At 44.9% G+C, this 23,739-nt stretch overlaps 1 protein-coding gene across 3 annotated transcripts in view; it reads left to right on the top strand.

Moving 5' to 3' along the window:
* The window catches only part of RBM26 (RNA binding motif protein 26), a 421,593-nt gene that overhangs the window by 362,045 nt on the left and 35,809 nt on the right, over window positions 1–23,739 (top strand). For 2 of the 3 annotated variants that reach the window (XM_063952996.1, XM_063952995.1), the window contains exons 18-20: window positions 5,157–5,324; window positions 5,725–5,901; window positions 13,484–14,674. In XM_063952996.1, coding sequence (XP_063809066.1) covers window positions 5,157–5,324; window positions 5,725–5,901; window positions 13,484–14,005 — 867 coding nt within the window. In that variant the 3' untranslated portion in view covers window positions 14,006–14,674. Of the gene's footprint in view, window positions 1–5,156; window positions 5,325–5,724; window positions 5,902–13,483; window positions 14,675–15,891; window positions 15,997–17,657; window positions 17,847–23,739 lie in introns of those variants that run through there. The other variant, XM_063952997.1, reaches the window with a different exon arrangement.

Below are 23,739 nucleotides of genomic sequence, written 5' to 3'. Positions count from 1 at the left end.
CTATTCCCCATGGTCCTTACGGAGTACCCAGCATCCACTACGGACTACGGGAAATAGAATTACCGGTGAGTAAATTCTTATTTATTCAACCAGTCACTAATTACAGGAGTAACTCTGTAAAACTGGAATAGAGCAAATGTATTCCCACTGCACAAAAGCGGAAGCAAGGAAGATACAATGAGCCTAACATCAGTAGTAGGAAAATGATTGGAAACGCACTTAGAGTCGTAAACTGTCTCAAATCCAGTAATTTACACAATCTGAAACACAAATTTACTAAGCAGATCATGTCAAACAAATCTTAATGACCTTTTTGATTGGGTGTCTAAAGTAATAGATCAACATCCACTGCCTTTTTGCAGATGCCACAGATAGGGAGGCCAATCCCTGGCCGTTTTTCCAATCCCGGGGATCGGGATTGAAAAATGCTCAATCCTGGGATTGTATTATATAAATATATATATATATATATATATATATATATATATATTTATATATGGTACATACGGCTGGGCACTCTGATTCAGGGAATAAAGTGCCCTCAGTGATGGAAGCAATGGGATAAATGAATGCTGTGGCACTCTGAGTCGTTTAAACATCAAAGGTGTACTGAAAAAATCATGATGTGATTTTTCCAGTACACATTTGATGTTTAAAAGACTCAGAGTGCTGCAGCATTAATTAATTCTATATATATAGATAAATATAATACTCACTATGGAGTAGAGGGGTCCAGAGGCAGGCAGCAGAGCAGCGTAGCGTGAGTATCACTCACAGTCCACCTGCTTTAGAGTCCTCGTAACTTTAAAATCATGGCGGGCAGGAGGGCTGGCTGGCAGGCGCATTGGAGGGCAGAAGGAGCGGCCATAGCTGGTAAGGGGCTGTGCAGCGTGACCTCGCTGACGTCACGCTGCACACAGCAGGGCAGCCAGGTCCAGGCAGCGCCTGAGGCTGAGCCGAGCGCTAGTGCTCATCGGCGCTGCCCGGTCAAGAATCATTAGTGCGCATGCGCACGTGAATCACGGGATTGAACGCTCCAATCCCGGGATTCAAATCCCGGCATTTTTGGCCTCAAATCCCGGGATCTCGCCAATCCCGATCCCGGGATTGGCCACCCTAGTCACATATATGTGCAACAGGGTAGACACACCAGGAGAGGTAAAACAAATGATTGATAATCTATGCAGACTAGAGAAAATGTCTAGAGCATGGCAAGTACAGAGTAATGCCAAAATAAAATGCAAAATCATTCACGTGGGTCTCTAAAACACAAATTCTAAATATAGTATTAAAGGAACTATATTGGAAACTATTGATTAGGAAAGAGATCTTAGAAGTCTCTATTTCAAGTGACTTAAAGGCAGATAAGCAATGTAACGAATCAATTAGAAAGGCAAGTCAGATGCTTGGTTGCATAGGGAGAGGAATCTGTAGCAGAAAGAAGGAAGTAATAATGCCACTGTATAAGTCATTGGTACGGCCTTGTCTAGAATACTTTGTTCAATTCTGGAGGCCATATCTCCAGAAGGATATAAATAGATAAGAGACGGGCTTCAACTTGTTGCAGCCAGCGTTCGTTATGTATGGGCACATTCATTCGCGGGCACACTAACCATACCATCCATGCTGAGTTGCGTACACATCACAGTATAGACAAGCGTGGCTGCATCTGTAAATCACTAAATTTACTTGGAAAGACTAAGGGGTATATGCAATTGTGGTCGAATTCCCGAAATTGTCGAATTTCGGGTCATTTTCGACCAAAAAAAAAAATTCCCCTATGCAATCCAGTGCTTTCCGACCAAAAAACGGACTTTCAAAATTCGACTTTTTGAAATTCGAATTTTTGCAAATTCGACTTTTCTGCAATGATACAAGTGCTGCAATTCGACCAAAGCATATTCAATTCAAGTTTTGAAATTCGACAGCAGTGCTTTTAGACAGCAAATTCGTCATTTTCAATCCGCCACACTTTGGAGGGTGAAAACAAATAAAAAAAATTTAAACATGTTTTTTTTTGGTGTGTTTTTTTTTGGGAATAGCAGATCTATTTATATTAGAAGGGATTAGGTACTTTTTTTTTTTTTTTGGGAGGCACAAATATTATTTATATATTTTTTAAAATATTTTTTTTTTTTTTTTTTTTTTTTTTTTTTTTTTATGCTGGAAGGGTAAAATCATAAAAAAAAATGGCGTGGGGTCCCCCCTCCAAAGCATAACCAGCCTCGGGCTCATTGAGCTGGTCCTGGTTCTAAAAATGCGGGGAAAAAATTGACAGGGGATCCCCCGTATTTTTAAAACCAGCACCGGGCTCTGCGCCTGGTGCTGGTGCCAAAAATACGGGGGACAAAAAGAGTAGGGGTCCCCCGTATTTTTAACACCAGCATCGGGCTCCACTAGCTGGACAGATAATGCCACAGCCGGGGGTCACTTTTATGCCGTGCCCTGCGGCCGTGGCATCAAATATCCAACTAGTCACCCCTGGCCGGGGTACCCTGGGGGAGTGGGGACCCCTTCAATCAAGGGGTCCCCCCCCCCCAGCCACCCAAGGGCCAGGGGTGAAGCCCGAGGCTGTCCCCCCCCCATCCAATGGGCTGCGGATGGGGGGGCTGATAGCCTTTGTGATAATAAAAAGATATTGTTTTTTCCAATAGTACTACAAGTCCCAGCAAGCCTCCCCCGCAAGCTGGTACTTGGAGAACCACAAGTACCAGCATGCGGGAGAAAAACGGGCCCGCTGGTACCTGTAGTACTACTGGGAAAAAAATACCCAAATAAAAACAGGACACACACACCGTCGACAGTAAAACTTTATTTCATACGTCGACACACACATACTTACCTATGTTCACACGCCGACATCGGTCCTCTTCTCCATGTAGAATCCACGGATACCTGTAAAGAAAAGTTCAAAATACTCACCTCAACCATGGTCCAGAGATAAATCCACGGACTTGGCAAAATAAGAAAACGCAAATACCCGCACCAAAAACGGACTGAAAGGGGTCCCATGCTGACACATGGGACACCTTTCCACGAATGAGACCTGTCAGTGACAGCTGTCACTGACAGGTCTCTAAGCCAATCAGGAAGCGCAACTTCGTTGCGCTCACCTGATTGGCTGAGCGCTGTCTGCACTGTGACAGCGCATCGCACAGCTCCCTCCATTATATTCAATGGTGGGAACTTAGCGGCTAGCGGTGAGGTCACCCGCCGGTCAGCGGCTGACCGGCGGGTGACCCCACCGCTACCCGCAAAGTTCCCACCATTGAAAGTAATGGAGCGGCTTTGCGATGCGCTGTCACAGTACAGACAGCGGACAGCCAATCAGGTGAGCGCCACGGAAGTAGCGCTTCCTGATTGGCTGAAGGGACGTCAGTGACAGGAGTCACGTGATGTCCCGGCATTCGGGAGAAAGGGGTCTGATGTGAAAACATTGGACCCCTTTCTAGTCCGGTATGGATCGGTGTTCGGTTTGTTTTTTTGCCAAGAACGTGGATTTACCTCTGGACGTGGATGTACCTCTGGACGCTGGAAGGTGAGTATAATTTTTTCACAGGTACCCTCGGATCGTCGGCGACCGTGGCAGTCGGCGTGTCAACATAGGTAAGTATGTGTGTGTCGGCAGTATGTAATAAAGTTGTACAAGTCACGGTGTCTGTGTCCTGTTTTTATTTGGGTATTTTTTTTCCAGTAGTACTACAGGTACCAGCGGGCCCGTTTTTCTCCCGCATGCTGGTACTTGTGGTTCTCCAAGTACCAGCTTGCGGGGGAGGCTTGCTGGGACTTGTAGTACTAATGGAAAAAACAATATCTTTTTATTATCACAAAGGCTATCAGCCCCCCCATCCGCAGCCCATTGGATGGGGGGGGGGACAGCCTCGGGCTTCACCCCTGGCCCTTGGGTGGCTGGGGGGGGGGGACCCCTTGATTGAAGGGGTCCCCACTCCCCCAGGGTACCCCGGCCAGGGGTGACTAGTTGGATATTTGATGCCACGGCCGCAGGGCACGGCATAAAAGTGACCCCCGGCTGTGGCATTATCTGTCCAGCTAGTGGAGCCCGATGCTGGTGTTAAAAATACGGGGGACCCCTACTCTTTTTGTCCCCCGTATTTTTGGCACCAGCATCAGGCGCAGAGCCCGGTGCTGGTTTTAAAAATACGGGGGATCCCTGGCCAATTTTTCCCCTGCATTTTTAGAACCAGGACCAGCTCAAAGAGCCCGAGGCTGGTTATGCTTTGGAGGGGGGACCCCACGCCATTTTTTTTTCGGGTTTTTCCCGTTTTTTTCCCGTTTTTTAAAATCGCGGCAAAATCCGCCAAATCGGCCGATTTTCGCCCGCGATTCTGGCGAATCCGATTTTCATTGAATATGGTGAATCCCGGCAGGCACCTGCCGGGATTCACCTGGCGAATTTGGTCGAATTAAAAAACGGCGATAATTGCCGCGAATTCGACCGCAATTGCATATACCCCTAAAAGATCTTAATATGAATAGTTTAGAGTAGAAAAGGGAAATTGTGGACAGTATGGACATTTTCAAATATATGAAGGATTTTAACAGTACAGGAAGGAAATATTTTTCAAAGGAGGAAAAGTATTAGAACAGAAGTACATGCACTGAAACTGGAGGGAGGAACAGAACAAATTTGAGAGAGAAAAAAGAGTTCGCAGCAAGCGTACTGGATAAGTAAAATAGCTTCCCATCAGAGGTGGTAGAGGGATAGACATAAGGATATAATAACAAAAGTACTAAGGATCAAATAGAGGTTGCGGTTACTATAAGGTTATAAAATGGGTAGGCTAGAAGGGCCAAGTGGTTCTTATCAGCTGTCAAATTCTATATACTTATTTTTTATTCCTTTTTTTTGTCCCTGTTATGAAGCCTCTATTTCCCCACTCTCTGATGCTGTGTTGGACCTTGGTGCTTTACAAATCACTCCCTTGTATGGAGACTCTCTCAACTAACGTGCTACTACTCCACCGCTAGGACTAGACCAGTGGTAGCAGTATTTCAGAAAGCAGTTGAGCCAGCAAGCACTTATATTGATTACGTATTTCCTAAATGTACCATTATGTTAATATATTTAGATATTTTAATCTGGAAAAATGTTTTTCATTGAGAATGTGTTGCTAACATAATTGTATGTCTTGTAGATGCTTATATCAAGGCTTGAGAAAAACAAGAGCATGAAGTTAGATGACAAAGCAGAAATCTTGAAAACTCTGGAAACTTTGACTAACAGTATTACTAAATTAAGAGATGAGCTGAAGGCAATCTCGTCTGCAGGCAATGCTTTGAAGGGTAACAAAAGCAAGATTCAGGTAGCGTTCGTTTTACTTTTGTATTGTTACAATGGTTGTGTGAATCCATGTGCATGCCTGTGACAAAATTGCTTTACAGATATTAGTGTTTCATACTGTAAAGCTTACAGCAGGATGGGAATATATTTACATTGCGCTGGGACAAGAGTTGTCCGTAATCCGGCATCTGCCAGACTACAGTTCATCACTTGTCAAGTCAACATGTAGCTGGTTTTCCAAAGAAAAAAGGACGACAACAGTGACATGAATGGACATGTTTGGATGCAGTCGTTACATATTAGCAATTTTAAGGCGTGTTCAAGTATATCTTCTTTATCTTGTGTGAGTGAAAATAACAGCCACATGTGTGATAAGAACATTTACATTTTACTGAGGCTGTACACAGTGCCCTGCTTTGCAGGATTTGACATTGATGGACATTGAGGATCAGCAACAGTGTTCCACTGAAGAATTTGTTAACAAAATAAAAGTACTAAGAAACCCCTTTTCAAGAGAGGATACACAATGGGAAAGTTTAGAAGACTGTAAAACCACTTTTGAACCTCTGGATGAACCCCTGCGATTTGTGTTACAACAGGTAAGCTCAAAGCATATTTGAGTACTATATATGTGAAAGATGTTCATTTTTACATTTCATGTCATTTTTTGAAGCAGATTTCCATTTTCTCATGTGTAGCATAATTTGTTCTGACTACTCAATAGCAACAGTCTGAAAAATCTGAGCCACTTAGTTACTTATTACAGTTGATGCTTTTTTATTTGTTTTAAATTCTCCAGTTGATATTGTCCTACCTGTCAGTCAGTTGTAGTAACACGACAAAGCCTTCAAACATTTTTTGTAATCCGTTAGAGCAGTAGTTCCCAAACTTTGTCTTCAAGGCACCCTAACAGTCCAGGTTTTAAGAATATCCATGTTTAAACACAGGTGACTAAATACCTTGGTAAAGTTAGATTATAATATCTGTGCACAAGTATGTAAATCCTTAAAACCTGGACTGTTAGGGTGCCTTGAAGACAGAGATTGGAAAACCCTGCACTAGAGTCTTCAAATTCTGGATTTAGAAATGCTCTCCCCTTCTTCTAGCTGAAACATTCTGCAGTTGTCTTTTGCATTTGAAATCTCAACACAGGCTTTCAGAAATACGTATGTATGTAGACTGTGAAGCTCAGTCCAAAACATTCCTCTCTTGTTTCTCTACATCCGTTGTGGATGAGGTGTTGTCTTTCTGAAACATTCATCCTATCTTCAGCATTACTTTCTTCTTTTACTATGGAATATTAGCTTCTAGGAATTTATTGATATAGGTAAATCCATTTTTTTAACCTTATATTTCTTGTGCCTTTGGCTGTTCCACTACCCTATCTCATAATTAATCAAACTGATGCTTAACATACGGCACTTGGGTTTTTATGTCAAAGTATTCACGTTTTTCTATAAATGTGTGTATTCTGGATCTGTCATAAACGTCAATATTTGTTTAATCGGGTTCAATATGATTTACTGGCTGCCGGGATGCTGGTCGTCAATATACCAACATCGGCATCCCGTGTGCCAGTATGCCGCAGTGGGACGAGCGCAGAGAGTCCTCTTGCAGGCTCGGTGGCTCATTGCGCTCACCACATGTTCTATTCTCAATCTATGGGTGTTGCGGACACCCACGAGTGGGAATATTTCTGTAGCGCTGGTATTCCGGCTGGGGGCATTGCCAGCTGTCTGGATTCTAACGTCTGTATCCTGAGCACCGGGATCCCAAAAGCCAGCAAATTAAACGTATACCGTTTAATCAATCCACAGCACTTTGGCCCAAATGTTTTATCCATTAACAAGAGATAAATCTCAGACGCATAAGGAGAGATAGATGACCAGCCAATCAGCTTATTAGCTGCCATGTCGCAGACTGTGTTTGAAAAATGACAATCAGGAGCTGGTTGGCTGGTCATTTATCTCTCCTTATGCATCTCAGATTTATCTCTTGTTAACACTTAATACATTTGGGCCTTTGTTCTAAAATATGTATATCTTATCAAAGTATTTTGCACTTTAATCAGATATTTTAACTATTGAAGTAGCTTTTAGCAGCCTTCTGCTACTTTGTAACATTCCCATGTCTTTATTTTCAAGTTGTCAATAAACAGTGTCTTTACACGCCCAAAGATAATGGATAACTTGTTTGGAAACCAGTTCTCCTAAAAGTTTTTTAGAACTCAAAACTGGAAAATAAATGATTCATGCTTGGTGACAGTCATACACAAAGATATGATCATCAGAGAGTTAGAAACACATATACTAATGCTAGGACCGATGTGGGCAAAAACAGGGGTACATTTTAAACATAGTTTCTCATACGTCCTAGAGGATGCTGGGGATGCTTCAAGAACCATGGGGTACTATAGACGGGATCCGCAGGAGACATGGGCACACTATAAGACTTTGAATGGGTGTGAACTGGCTCCTCCCTCTATGCCCCTCCTCCAGACTCCAGTTAGATTCTGTGCCCAGCGAGACTGGATGCACACTGAGGAGCTCTCCGGAGTTTCTCAGAAAAATACTTTATTTAGGTTTTTTATTTTCAGGGAGACCTGCTGGCTACAGGCTCCCTGCATCGTGGGAGTGAGGGGAGAGAATCAGACCTACTTCTTAAGAGTTCAAGGGCTCTGCTTATTAGGCTACTGGACACCATTAGCTCCAGAGGGTTCGATCACTACAGTTCGCCTAGCTGCTTGTTCCAGGAGCCGCGCCGTCACCCCCCTCACAAAGCCTGAAGATAGCACGCTGCGCGCCATGCTCCCACACTGATCACGGCGATGCAGGGTGGGCCGCAAATACCACTGGCATGCAATATAACAGTGCCCAGGCACTTGTTAAGGGACCCCCGCCAGTATAAAGAATTTTGAGCGAGACTGAAGCGCGCCATGTCGGGGGCGGGGCTTAGCCGCATGGCTCTCACCAGCGCTATTTCTCTCTTCACAGAAGGGCTGCAGAGACACTGGCCCTGATCCTCCACACTGCTGTGCAAGTAACAGGGTGCAAAAAGTGTGTGAGGGGGGGGGGTTGGGGCACTAGTAATTGGTGAATTATATTGTTTGACAAAAGCGCTAGCAGGTCTGGGCAGTATTGTTACTGACTTCAGAACCGGGATAGGCGCTAGGTGTGAGCTGGCTTAACTCTCTCTGTGTCTTTCTAATAGGCTCTGCTGTGGGTCTGTCTCCTATAGCCCAGTGTGTTTGTGGCTGTCGGTACGTGTGTGTCGACATGTCTGAGGCTGAATGCTCTTCCCAGGAGGAGGCTGGCGTGAGGACTGACAGTTCTGTGAGAGTGACAGTGTCGGCACCGCCGACGGATGATTGGGTCAATATGCCGAGTGTTTTAAATACAAATGTGACTAAGTTGGCTAAGAGGTTTGATAAATCTGAGTCTAAGAACCAGACATGGAGGAAATCCATGGAAGATGCTTTGTCACAGGTCCAGACCCCTTTGGGGTCGCAGAAACGTGCATTTGCCCAAATAGCAGATACAGATACCGACACGGACTCTGATTCCAGTGTCGACTATAGTGATGCCAGATTACATCCAAAACTGGCTGAGAGTGTTCAGTACATGACTGTGGCCATAAAATACGTTTTACATATCACTGAGGACCCTTCTATTCCTGATACGAGGGTCTATATGTTTAAAGGCAAGAAACCTGAGGTAACGTTTCCTCCCTCTCATGAACTGAATGCACTTTTTAAAAAAGCTTGGGAAAATCCCGACAAAAAGATACATGTTCCCAAAAGAATTCCAATGGCATATCAGTTTCCCTCTGGGGACAGGGACAGCTGGGAGTCAATCCCCACGGTAGACAAAGCTTTGTCGCGTTTGTCCAAATAAGTAGCGATTCCGTCCCCTGACACGGCAGCCCTGAAGGATCCTGCGGATCGTAAGCAGGAAAATACCCTGAAATCCATATATGTCACTACAGAGTCGCTGCTCAGGCCCGCTGTTGGTGAGTAGCGCTATTGAAAAGTGGGCGCATAACTTGTCGTCTGAGGTAGATTCCCTAGACAGGGATAGTGTGCTTTTGACCTTGGGTCATATCAAGGACGCTGCAGCATATTTAAAAGAAGCGGTAAGGGATATTGGCCTTTTGGGATCAAGGGCCAATGCCATGGCAGTCTCTGCTAGGAGAGCATTGTGGATTTATCAATGGAATGCTGATGCTGAATCTAAGAAGGCGATGGAGTCTTTACCGTTTAACGGTAAGGTCCTGTTTGGTGACGGCCTCAATGACCTGGTCTCTACGGCTACCCGCAGGTAAGTCATCTTTTTTACCTTATGTTCCTGCACAGCAGAAGAAATCGCCTCACTATCAAATGCAGTCCTTTCGGCCCAACAAATTCAAAAAAGGATGTGGGTCCTCCTTCCTTGCTGCGAGGGGGAGAGGAAGGGGAAAAAGGTCACAGGCTGTGGCAAGTTCCCAAGAGCAGAAGTCCTCTCCGGCTTCTACCAAAACCACCGCATGACGCTGGGACCCTCCTCTGCGGGAGTCCGCTCCGGTGGGGGCACGTCTCAAACTCTTCAGTGAGGTCTGGATGCACTCGGACCTGGATCCTTGGATAGTAGAAATAGTAACCCAAGGGTACAAGCTAGAGTTTCAAGACGTGCCCCCTCACCGATTTTTCAAATCGGCCTTGCCAGCTTCTCTGCCAGAAAGGGAGATAGTAAGCGCTGCGATACTAAAGTTGTGTCAAAATCAAGTGATTGTCATGGTACCCCCGTCTTAACGGGGGGATGGTTTTTATTCAAGCCTGTTCGTGGTCCCGAAGCCGGATGGCTCAGTCAGACCAATTCTAAACCTGAAATCCCTCAATTTCTTTCTAAAAAGATTAAAGTTCAAGATGGAGTCTCTACGAGCAGTGATCTCCAGTCTGGAGAAGGGGGATTTTATGGTGTCGGTCGACATAAAAGATTCCTTCTTACATGTCCCCATATATCCTCCACATCAGGCTTACCTGAGATTTGCTGTGCAGGATTGTCATTACCAATTGCAGACGTTGCTGTTTGGTCTGTCCACGGCTCTGAGGATTTTCACCAAAGTAATGGCGGAAATGATGGTTCTCCTGCGCAAGCGGGGAATAACAATTATCCCGTACTTGGACGATCTCATAAAGGCGAGGTCCAAGGAGAAATTGTTGAAGAATGTTGCTCTTTCGCTGACGATTCTGCAACAACACGGTTGACTCCTAAATTTGCCAAAATCACAGTTGGATCCATCGACACGGCTGTCGTTCCTGGGTATGATTCTGGATACAGAATTACAGAGAGTTTTTCTTCCAGTGTAAAAAGCTTTGGAAATACAGAACATGGTAAAACGGATTCTGAAACCGGCAAAGGTGTCAGTTCTTCACTGCACTCGGTTGCTGGGGAAGATGGTGGTGGCCTACAAGGCCATTCCGTATGGCAGGTTCCATGCCAGGGTGTTTCAGTGGAACCTGCTGGACCAGTGGTCCGGGTCTCACCTGGACATACACCATAAAATTATTCTACCAGGACAAGAATTTTGCTTCTGTGGTGGCTGCACAGTTCTCACCTTCTGGAGGGACGCAGGTTCGGGATTCAGGATTGGATCCTGTTGACCACTGATGCAAGCCGCCGAGGCTGGGGAGCAGTCACACAAGGAAGAAACTTTAAGGGAAAGTGGTCAAGTCAGGAAGCTTGTCTACACATAAACATTCTGCAATTAAGAGCCATCTACAACGGCATACTGCAAGCAGACCATCTTCGAGGTCTGCCGGTCTTGATTCAGTCAGACAACGTGACAGCAGTGGCGTACATAAACTGCCAAGGCGGAACAAAGAGCAAAGCGGCGATGGCCGAGGCCACGAATATTCTTCGCTGGGCGGAAAGACATGCCAGCGCTCTTCATTTTAGGAGTGGACAACTGGGAAGCAGATTTCCTCAGCAGACACGATCTCCATCCAGGAGAGTGGGGTCTTCATCAAGAGGTCTTTGCAGAAGTGACAAATCGTTGGGGAGTTCCTCAAGTGGACATGATGGAGTCCCGCCTCAACAAGAAACTTCAGAAATATTGTTCCAGGTCAAGGGACCCTCAGGCGATAGCGGTGGACGCCCTAGTGACACCGTGGGTGTTTGTCAGTCTATGTGTTCCCTCCGCTTCCAATCATTCCAAAGGTGATAAAAATTATAAGAAGAACAAGGGTTCCGGCGATCCTCATTGTTCCGGATTGGCCAAAAAGGGCCTGGTATCCAGATCTTCAGGAGTTGCTCATAGAAGATCCCTGGCCTCTTCCTCTTCGGGAGGACCTGTTACAACAGGGGCCGTGCGTGTATCAGGACTTACCGCGGCTGCGTTTGACGGTGTGGCGGTTGAACGCCAAATCCTTGCCCGAAAGGGTATTCCCAGTGAAGTCATTCCTACACTTCTTCAGGCTAGAAAAGAAGAAATGGCAAAGCATTACCACCGTATTTGGAGAAAATATGTGTCTTGGTGTGAATCCAAGAAGGCTCCTACGGAAGAATTTCACCTGGGGTGGTTGCTCCATTTCCTACAAGCAGGTGTGGATGCGGGCTTAAAGTTAGGCTCTATTAAGGTACAGATTTCGGCCTTATCTATCTTTTTTCAGAAAGAATTGGCCTCCCTTCCAGAAGTTCAGACCTTTGTAAAAGGCGTGCTGCACATCCAACCTCCCTTTGTGCCCCCAGTGGCACCATGGGATCTTAATGTGGTGTTGCAAATCTTGCAATCACATTGGTTTGAACCTTTGCGCAAGGTTGAGTTAAAATTCCTTACTTGGAAAGTGGTCATGTTGTTGGCCTTGGCGTCTGCAAGGCTAGTATCTGAGTTGGCGGCTTTATCTCACAAAAGCCCCTATTTCATTTTCCATGCTGATAGAGCGGAGTTGAGAACTCGTCAGTAATTTCTGCCAAAAGTGGTTTCATCATTTCATGTTAGCCAGCCAATTGTGGTGCCAGTGGCTACTGACGCCTTGGCGGAGTCAAAGTCTCTCGATGTGGTCAGAGCTTTGAAGATCTATGTCGCCAGAACGGCGCAGATTAGGAAAACAGAGGCTCCGTTTGTCCTGTGGGCTCCCAACAAGATTGGGGCTCCTGATTTAAAGCAGACTATTGCGCGCTGGATTTGTAATACGATTCAGCAGGATTGCTGTTACCGAAATCGGTGAAAGCCCATTCAGAAAGGTGGGCTCATCCTGGTCGGCTGCCCGGGGAGTCTCGGCGTTACAACTTTACCGAGCTGCTACTTGGTCTGGTTCAATCACCTTTGCGAAGTTTTACAAGTTTGATACCCTGGCTTAGGAGGACCTCTTGTTTGGTCAATCGGTGCTGCAGAATCATCCGCACTCTCCCGCCCGCTCTAGAGCTTTGGTATAAACCCCATGGTTCTTGAAGCATCCTCTAGGACGTATGAGAAAATAGGATTTTAATACCTACCGGTAAATCCTTTTCTCTTAGTTCGTAGAGGATGGTGGGCGCCCGTACCAGTGCGGGCTGTATCTGCAGTTTGGTTATAGTTACGCTCATGTTGCGTGGAGTTCAGTCAATCTGTGACTGTTGTTGATCATGCCGTTGCATGCGTTGTTTTTGAATGCCATGTTGTACGGCGTGTTAGTGGTGTGAGCTGGTATGTATCTCACCTAAGTTTTAAATAATTAATTAAATCCTTTTCCTCAAAATGTCCGTCTTCCTGGGCACAGTTCCTATAACTGGTGTCTGGAGGAGGGGCATAGAGAGAGGAGCCAGTTCACACCCATTCAAAGTCTTATAGTGTGCCCATGTCTCCTGTGGATCCCGTCTATACCCCATGGTTCTTGATGCATCACCAGCATCCTCTACGGACTAAGAGAAAAGGATTTACCGGTAGGTATTAAAATCCTATTTTTGTTAATTTGGTCATACAGCGTCAAATACCCACAAAAGCAACTGGGTAATAAAATAACACAAAGGTTTTGCTAATGCTGTACTTTGCACTGTTTGTCAGTTGTATAGTGCAAAACTGAAGTCCACTTCTGAAAATCTTCGTGTGTGGGGAGATGAGAAGTGTAAGGCACATCCTCACTCAATATTAAAGTGATTAGATAATTGCCGAGTTTTTTTTACTCTTCTAACTACTTCAAATATTGTGTTTATCTTTTTTTTAAAGGAAAATGTGGACTCTTCTGACTCTGATGATGGCAATTTAATCATTTCCTGTGATAGGAATTCACTTTTGTTTTCTGAAGATGATGATGAAAGTTTGGGGGCAGACTTAGTAACACACCATCCAGAATTTGAAAACCCTTCTCTTAATGAGAATCAGGCAGCTGAAGCCTACCAGATAATGGATGTTTCCTTCAAAACAGAAGAACAAAGATTTGAAGCCTTTACATTTGTGAAGGATACTTCTGACATTGGTGAAAAGAGAGACGAATACACTGTATTTGGAGAGCATGTGGCAAACAAATTGCGCAAGGGAAAAAGCAACCATGAAGTCTGGGTAGCCCAGCACCACATTAACATGGTTTTATTTAACTTTGAAATGGGCGTGTTTGCCCAAAATAATGTTCCTCGCGTTAGAGATGTTTTCCCACAAGTACCGTTTCAGAACCCAATGCCACAATATCTTACTCGTCCCACACACACAGTGGCTTACCCACACATTGAACCTGTTTTGGTTGCTCCTTAATCTGGTTTGTGCACTGTTTACATTTATTTGTATGGGAAAATATTTTTGTACCAAAGAACAGTACATTATATTTATAAAGAATATTATAAAAAAAAATATAATTGAAAGTTGTCTGCTGTTATGTTGTGGTATTGCAAGTTCATTATATGTATATACCCACATAATAGCTACTTTATGTTCTACTTTTTGTTATCCTGAAGCTGCTTTAATTACTTAAGGGATATCCAGCTTTCATGTGATTCCTCAGCTTTAGCAGACAACTTCAACAAATAATGTTGTATTAAATGTTTTACATAGTATTGAACACAGGTATTGAACCCTTTTGTAACTACTTGGGCAGTATTTTTCTGCTCTATACATGTTTCCAATGTTCTTGCCATCTGGAAATGTATTTTCTATTTTATTTTTTATATCTTTTTATATAAAGTTTTGAAAGCTCTGTAATTTTATTTGAGTTTTCAACTTATTTGCACAATGCTTTTATATGCAAAAAGGTAATTGCTACATTTTTTTTTTTTTTTTTTTTTCATTTTCATTTCTAGAAGATTTACTTGTTTATATAATTTGTCAGAATGGTATTATCACACAATTCTGGTACGAATTTCAGGCACCTGCTTTAAGTTAATTGTTCACTCTGTTAGTAAATAAACAGGAATCCAAAATATGAAAGTGCCTTTCATTCTACCACATTATTGGAATGAGCCTTGACATTTATGATAAGGGTTAAATATTTTTCAGTCATTTGTAGAAAAATTGTTTATTTTAGCTATTGTTTACATTATTGTTGGAGTTGCAGTTAAGTAATTCCAGTGCCTTATTTAAGTAATAATCCTTATTTTTTATTTAGACATTTGAATAAAGTATATGTGATGTGTATTTGAAAGAAAAAAAAATGTAGATTTTGTTTGCAGTATTTTACCTGTTACATACGGTACTTTTTTTTCCATAACCTTGCTACAGAAGTACAATCTTTTTGATAGTGCGGTTTATAGCAGAACAAATTTTTGCATAATTGGAGATTTTTTTTTGACCACATTAAATCTTTACTAGGTTTATAGAACTCATTATTTTTTTGAGCAAAAGTGGACTTTTTTTTATTTTGGTAAAGTTCTTAACCATTTTATTTTACACACTATTATAGTTTGAAAGAATGGACAGAGTTTATAATGAAAATGTATTGGGCAACTTTTACAACCTACATCAGTATACTGTATATGCAGAAGTCCATCTTCCCTATATAATGCAGCATTAACATCGCAAGTGCATTAAAGATGTCCATTTTATAATCCTAAAACTTTGACATCTCTATGAAGTTTCTTGTTCTAACATTGTTTTGTGAAACGAGTTGCTTTTGTCAAAGTTATGTGCAGTCACATTTTTCTTAACTATGCCAAAAACACCACTTAAACATGGTGTAAAATGGCTGACGCAAGATAATCTTTGGGTAAAAGTTTTAAACAATGGAATAAGAGAAATAGGTATATGTTTGTCTCCATGACATTTGATAGACTTTCAGAATTAAAACAAGAAGAAGGAAAAAAGTGTAGAAATCTTGAAATGATTATGGGCCGTGAAGGTGTTGCTACATAACGACAAAAAAAAAAAATGAGGAGAGTTGGCATGGTGCAAACTCAGACCAACTTCCCAACACCATGCCAACTTTCCTCATATTTTTTTTTTTTTTGTTTCACATATTTCATATATCTTCTTTTGATGATTAACAATAGATAAGCATCCTATTTTATTTTTTATTGTACAGTGTGATTACTATATATAAGTGGAGTTTTGGACACTTGTGACATATATTGCCAGTCTCTCCATTAATTATACTTTATTTTAACCACATGAGCAGTTCTACATAATTCAAAATTTGTTTCCTTGTTTAGATGCAGAAGGAGCTACTAGACACGGAGCTTGATTTGTACAAGAAAGTTCAGGCAGGAGAAGATGTAGTGTACTTAAGGCGAAAATATACAGAACTGCAACTTGAGGTAAGTATTTAACACAAGGCATATTTAGGAAGAATTATTATTGTTCCATACTACTATGATACTAATTAGTCTAGTACAGTGCTTTGTGGATAATTTAGGTGGTACGGTTTACGTGTGAGTAAAAAAGGTATGTGTACATGTGTGTATATCGGTAGGATTGGTAGGCCAAACCTCTGACTACTCTGACTATTGCCTGACTCAAGACTACAATTTGAATCTTAGGATAATTAAATCTGTGCAATACATAAATGGCCACTTAAATGGCTAATATTTTTTAAAAATCCCTCAAATTGTCAGTTTTCTCTTGCGTCCTAGAGTAGGGGTGGAGAACCTTTTTACTACCAAGGGCTATTTGGATATTTATAAAATCATATACAAAAATTCTCAACTTAAAAAATTACCATGCCCCCCAGTAGGTCTGCCCCTTAGAGGTACTGTGGTATGCCAAAAAAATGGGTGTGGCCAATTAAAATGGGACGTGATACACATATACCCCCAATAGTGCACTGCCAGATCCATAAATGCCCCCACAGTACCAGATCCACAATTGCCCCCACAGTGCCAGATCCACAATTGCCTCCCCACAGTGCCAGATCCACAATTGCCCCCACAGTGCCAGATCCACAATTGCCCCCACAGTGCCCGATCCACAATTGCCCCCACAGTGCCAGATCCACAATTGCCCCCACAGTGCCAAATTCACAAATGCCCCCACAGTGCCAAATTCACAAATGCCCCCACAGTGCCAAATTCACAAATGCCCCCACAGTGCCTAATCTACAAATGTCCCCACAATGCCAGGTATACAAATGCCCCCACAGTGCCAAATCCACAAATGCCCCCACAGTGCCCCCCCACCCCACTGTGCTGCTTACTGCTGCTGCTTGCTGCTCCATCCGGCGGCGTGTCTCGGGTGTCAGGGGGACAGGACAGGGAGGAGAGCGCGGCTATGTCGGGTGGCGGCGTGTAGGACTTCAAACCAGCCGCCGGTTCGTGAGCCAATCAGAGCTCGCGGACCGGCAGCGGCAGCTCCTGATTGGCTGCCGGTCCGCGAGCTCTGATTGGCTCATAGTTCATGAAGTACATCACACGTGTCGTGCACTGGCTTGAGGGGTATTGATGGTGTGCGATAGGCCGTCTGCATGCACATAACTCGTTGCTGTCATGGTTAAAAGGGGAGATTTATCTGTTGTTCAAAACGGATGATTGTTGGCTTTCCGGCCAAGGGTGGCAGTATTTCTGAAACAGTGCAGGCTGTGAAATATTCGACGTGCTGCTGTGGTGAAGGTTATCGTGACTAGACAAATGGCACCATTGCAAATAACCAATGTGGAAACTGTGGAACACCACGTGAGAGGTGAACTTCAAAGTTGCGTGAATATTGAAGTTCACTTTAAGTTCTAACCCTGCATCGTGAGGGACAAATTGAGTCTCAGCCGACCAGGCAACATTTTTCTTATCTTGAACTGTCTTGTTTCGGTTAGCCTGTGCCTGTTAGCTGACAGTGGAACTGCTGCTTTAGCCCTCCCACTTCTAGTCCGACATGCTGTGTTCAGACATGAGATGCTTGTCTGCATCTACTTTTGTAAATCATGAATTGAGTTAATCTTCCTGGGTCTCTAGCTCGTTCTGTTACTTAATTTCTATGTTTTCCTTTGCAGGCTGCAAAGCGTGGTATTCTTTCTAATGGACGGGGAAGAGGGACACGTATGAGAGGAAGAGGGATGTCACGCGGCAGAGGCAGGGGTCGGGGTGTGCCAGTTCATGCTGTGGTAGATCATCGTCCAAGAGCACTAGAGATCTTTGGATTTGTTGAGGGGGACCGGGAAGATCTTCTTCCTCACTTTGCGGTAGGTAATAGTAGAGTGTCTAGTTATCTGAAATGTCATGCCGTCGTCGAGCATTTCTCATGTGGACCATTGAAATATTTAAGTACCATGTCTAACTTCGCAATTGAATACATACCAAAAATGTGTTATTTTTTGTCTGTAGAGAAAAGTTGACCAATGGACACATTTGTGATGGGGTTAATGCACTGCAGTAAGTAATAGTGGGAGGGACATTTCAAGTATCCACTGGGGACTGGCTGTGTACTCACCCTTGTAGATAGTGCCAGTCGCTACTGCAGTACCTGATGCCGGATTTCTACAGTGGCTCCTTTTATCGGATTGTGCATGTGACAGCCAGCCCGAGTCAGTAGGCGGGCCCGGGGTTTCCCTATGCAAGGGGTAGAACCCGGGACTCTCGAAATTGGACGCGTTGGTCTGGGCTGGTCTCACCCAGACACCACCTTCCTGAGGACTTGGATTTTTCCTCGTAACATGGCGTTGAATACCTGATTATGGTGGTCCAGCAGTCCCTGGACTGATTGGATTTGGATGCCAAATCGGGGGCAGTGGCTCCTTTCAAGCATGGGCTCATTGAGGATGCCTAGAAATTAGCAGACAAGAAATTTCAAGTCCTTCACAAGTTTACCTCCCTGTACCCTCTTCCTGCAGAGCATGTGTCCAAGTTTGAACAGTCTCCCAAGGAGGATGCTCCAGTGACGCACTTGGCTAAGCACACTGCGCTTCCAGTGCAAGGTGCGGCATCTTTTAAATATTCTTTAGACATGCAACAGGAGGGATCGTGGGTAGTTAACCACCACCCACTGACCTCTGCATGGGTTGCCTGAGTCATGGGCTGACAAACCTGTCGCAGGGCTCCAGTATGATTTGTCATGCGTTTCCTTGCTGGATTTAGCAAAGCAACCACCATGGCGCAGCTGAGTAGTCATTAAGGATGGTACTCAGTTGACATCTAGAGTCTCTGCTGCGTCCATTTCGGCTCGGAAGGCTCTCTTACTCCTTGCCTGGAATGCGGATTCAGAATCCAAATGTTCCTTGTAATCTCTTCCTCTTGGTGGGGATGTTGTTTTTGGGCCGACCTGGATACTACTGTTGCCCAGGCTATCGGTGGGAATCTGTTTTTGTCTGCTTATTTATTGTAAAGGGTTTGTGTGATTTAAGACCTTTTGGTGCTGAGGATTATCCCCCCCTCTTGTGTGTATGTTCAGAAAATTCCATTAGTCCCTTTACTTATTCTTACACACAAAATAAAATGCAACTCATCTAGCCAAAAAAAAAAGAGGATTTTTTTGGTCACTTGCCGTTGGATCCTTTTCTCTGAAGCAGGCTGGGGAACACTGGACCATGGAGATTGCAGGTTTCTTGGAGGAGCTGGCAGATAAACTATACTGTAGATTTAAATTGCTGCAGCGGGGTTCACTGTGGTTCCACAGGGAATTACATCGGGGTGTAGAGTTGGATCTTGATCCGAGGCACCAACAGGCTAAAAGCTTTGACTGTTACCAGGATGCATAGCGCCACCTACTCTATATCCTCGCCTCCAGGCACTGGAGCTCAGTTTGTAAGTTGTTGCCTGCATTGAAGGCTGCTAACGGGGGGCTGCGCTAGGCAGCCCTGAAAAAAGCTTTTTGACTTAGAAGTGCTATATGTCATGCTGACATATCATGATGCGGCTCCCTCACCTCCCCCAGCGGTGCTGTATACTCCCGCGCCTAGGTTGCCGGGTACTTACAGTGGAGGGCTCCGGTCTCGTCAGGCACACACTCGCCGCTGCTCTCCTGGATCAAGTGGCCGCATCTACAGGGAGGAGTTAAGAGGGTCCCCCTGCGGGACCCGCTGAAGTCGCGTTCCGGCGCGGTCTCCAGGAGACGTTCCGCGCGTGCTGGCGGGGACACTGTGGTCGTACAGGGACCCCACTAGACCACCAGGGCAAGGGGCATAGGTCGGATTTATTAAAACCCATTTTAAATAGGCCCCGCAGTACCCGGTGGTGAAGTCCAGCAAGGGGATAAGGCTCTGACCTGTAGCCCCTCCCCCAGGCGCCATTTACTGCAAATGTTCCCGCCCTGGAGCTGCATCTGTCTCTCTCCCTCACTCCCTGTCAGTGTTTGGGTGCTATTACACACAAGCTGAGCTGATTCTAGGACTGCTGAGCAATGTCTCCTTTGTAAAGCCGCCTGTATCATCAGCTGTGCATTTACAGGACACTTCTACATGTCATTTAGACAGTGTTAGTTAAGTACAAGTGCATAACTTCAGGGTTATTTAGTACAAGTACCCTGTGATATATATCCAGTCTTTACTGTGCATTGTTATATCTGTATATGTATACATAGCTTTACTTCGTAGTCCAGTTACTTAGTATTGCTAGTCCATTTGCAGTTTTATTGTTTGTAATAATTTCTGCATTGTACATGTGACTGTGTATGCCAATAGCAGCTGTGTGGTCTATATTCTGTGTATCTCACACATATTGCTATCCCTATTTTCTGTAACCCTGAAGTGGGCTAAGTGCATCAGGGTACTCATTTGATTTAGTGTCTCACAGAATATACTACTTTGGTATTTTTCTCTGTGTGTTTAAGTCACCATATACCTCTTAAATTCTCTGTTTGTGCTCTGCTTTGCAGTCACACTATACAGGGGATTTTTGTCAGGTATTTTGTCTGCTTTTATTGTATTATTACACCCTAAGGTTACGCCTACAAATAATGTCTGCTAAACAGGGTGGTAGATCCATGGCTGATCCTGCACTGTGCAGTGCTGATAACACGGATTGCTCAGAGGAAAACATTGCAGCTAAGGGTTCAGGTACTGGAGGTTCTATACCGCTCAGTTAGTCTGCAGCACAGGGGGCACAACAAGACCCACCTTGGGCTGCCTTTTTTTTAATTTACTGACTACGCTAGTAACTAGACTTGCGCCCCCTGTAGGATCTCCTGTGCCATTACAGCCACATATTGTCCCTGCAGTTAATCCGCCATGGGCAGATACTCTGTCCTCTCAGTTACAGCAATTAAATCAGTCTTTGGCAAAAACAAAAACCTAACCTTCGCCCGCCTAAGACCAAGGGGTCCTCTAAGCGGGCCATTACTTCCTCACAATCCACACATGTTTTGGATACTTCTTCCGATGAAGATGGCGCATATACTGACCCCTCAGACACTAATGCAGACGCTTCTGATGGGGAATCTGTTACACAGGTGGATGCTCCTGACCTCTTGGAGGCTATCAGACTGATCCTTCAAATTGATGATGAAGCATAATCTCCAGATACCTCTAAGAAACCTGATAAGTTCCAGTGTCAGAAGGTTACTAAATTGGTTTTACCCCATTCTGACCATTTGATTGACATACGTCAGGAATCCTGGGAGTAACCAGGAAAGAAAGTCTCTCTGTCTAAGAAGATGCTAGCTCGTTATCCCCTTGCTGCAGAGTTGAGTAAAAATTGGGAGACACCGCCGCCGGTGGAATCACAGGTCGCGCGTCTGGTGGTTTCATCTGATCTGCCTGTTACTACCGTCACCTCTCTGAAGGAACCGACGGATAAGCGTGTGGAAGGTTGCTTGAAGTCTATATACACTCTTGCAGGAGCTGTCCATAGGCCCGCTATTGTGGCTTCTGGGGCTGCAAAAGCTATCGAAGCCTGGGTTCAGGAAGTTGAAGCAGAACTACCGTCTGATTTTCCTGTTAATGCTAGACAGTATCTTTCATATACTATTACAGCCTCTCATTATATTCAAGAGGCGGCATCTGATGCTGGTGGCCAAAGCGTCTACTACGTCCATTCTGGCTCGCTGGATTCTCTGGTTGCGGTCCTGATCTATAGATCTGGACTTGAGCCAGCGGGATGGTGGAGGAGGTCATGTGACTGTCGGTCAGCAGATCGCCGGTCACATGAATACCACCCTCTAAAAAGACCTTGGAGGTGATCCATTTTAAGGGAAACATCCTTTTTGGGAGGATCTCAACAAGATTGTTGCTAACTTAGCATCCGCTAAGACTGCCTGTCTGCCTAGTACTAACCCATCGGCTCCGAAGGCTAAATGTTCTTACTTTCGTTCCTTTCGACCTCCAAGTAAAGCAAGGGGTCAGGCATACTCAAAACAGGCTCTCCCTTCCAAATCCACTAAGCCCAAACCTAAACGTTCCTGGGCTGCCCGTCAGCCTGCTTCCAAAACAGATAAGCCTGCTGCATGACGGGACGGGCCTCCTCCTGGGGGATCCCAGGGTGGGATACCGACGTCTGTGGTTTGCTCAGGTGTGGTTACAGACCACTTCAGACGCCTGGGTTCAGGACGTCGTCACTCACGGATACGCCATCTCTTTCAAGAACTACCCCCTCGACAGTTTTGCTCAACAAACATCCCTTCAGATCCGGTGAAAGCAAAAACTATTTGGTGGTACAATCCCTACTGGACACAGGGGTGATAGTGCCGGTGCCTCTGGCTCAGAGAGGCAGGGGGTACTATTAAACGTTGTTCCTAGTTCCGAAACCGAATGGGTCTTCCCGGCCCATTCTCAACCTCAAGTCTTTGAACAAATTTGTGAAAGTTTCCAAATTCCGTAAGGAAACTCTTCGCTGTATTGTTATGGCCTTGGAGCCCATGGACTATATGGTATCCCTGGACATACAGGATGCCTTACCTGCGTATACCTATTGCCATGTTGCATCAGCAATATCTGCAGTTTGCTTTTGGCCACCTACATTTTCAATTCCAGGCCTTACCTTTTGGTCTGACCATGGCTCCGAGAATCTTCACCAAGGTCATGACGGCTATGCTCCGCCGTCAGGGTATCCGGATCCTGCCGTATCTGGACGACTTATTGATCCTGGCGAACTCTCCAGAGGTTCTCCTCCATCTTCTGGTCCAATTCCTGCAAGCCCACGGGTGGCTCATCAACTGGAAGAAATCCTCACTGGTCCCTGCTCAGAGCGTAGTGCACCTGGGGGCATTATTGGACACCCACAACCAATGTTTTTTCTTGTCTCCAGAGAAAGTCCTGAAACTTCAGGACAAGATAAGTTGCTTCCTATCTCGCCTACGTGTGTCGATACACTCTGTGATGCAAGTACTAGGCCTCATGGTGTCTGCTTTCGACATGGTGGAGTATGCTTAATTTCATTCCGGTCCTCTGCAGAGGTTAATCCTGTCCAAATGGGATGGCCTGCCTCATCGGATCAGGACTCGCATGATCTCCTTGACTCCGGAGGTTCAACTGTCACTGACCTGGTGGCTACAGGACCAACAATTGACAGAGGTCGTCCCTTCTGGATCTCCAACTGGATCCTTCTAACGACGGATGCCAGTCTGCGAGGTTGGGGAGCAGTGTTGGAGCAACACTCTCTTCAGGGTCAATGGACCAGGGAGGAATCTCTTCTCCCGATAAACATTCTGGAGTTGCGCGCAGTGTTCAATGCTTTGAAACTGGCCCTGCCTCTGGTACAAAACAGGCCTGTTCAAGTACAGTCGGACAACGCCACCACGGTGCGTACATAAATCATCAAGGCGGCACTCGAAGCCGCATGGCAACGATGGAAGTGTCAAAGATTCTTCTATGGGCGGAACGCCATCTGCCAGCCATATCGACAGTGTTCATTCCGGGGGTCCTCAACTGGGAAGCGGACTACCTCAGTCGTCAGGACGTACACGCCGGAGAGTGGAGCCTTCATCCAGAAGTATTTCAACTCCTAGTGGACAAGTGGGGCCTACCAGATGTAGACCTGATAGCGTCTCAACACAGTCACAAGGTTCCTGTCTTCGGATCAAGGTCAAGGGATCCTCAAGCAGCGTTCGTGGACGCCCTGGCTATTCCATGGAACTTTCGGCTGTCATACGTGTTCCCTCCAGTGTCAGTCCTGCCTAGGGTAATAAGGAAGTTCAAGCAAGAAGGA

This window comes from Pseudophryne corroboree, chromosome 2 (genome assembly GCF_028390025.1).
Source record: "Pseudophryne corroboree isolate aPseCor3 chromosome 2, aPseCor3.hap2, whole genome shotgun sequence".
Classification (NCBI taxonomy): domain Eukaryota; kingdom Metazoa; phylum Chordata; class Amphibia; order Anura; family Myobatrachidae; genus Pseudophryne; species Pseudophryne corroboree.
This window is presented reverse-complemented; position numbering and strand designations above follow the sequence as displayed.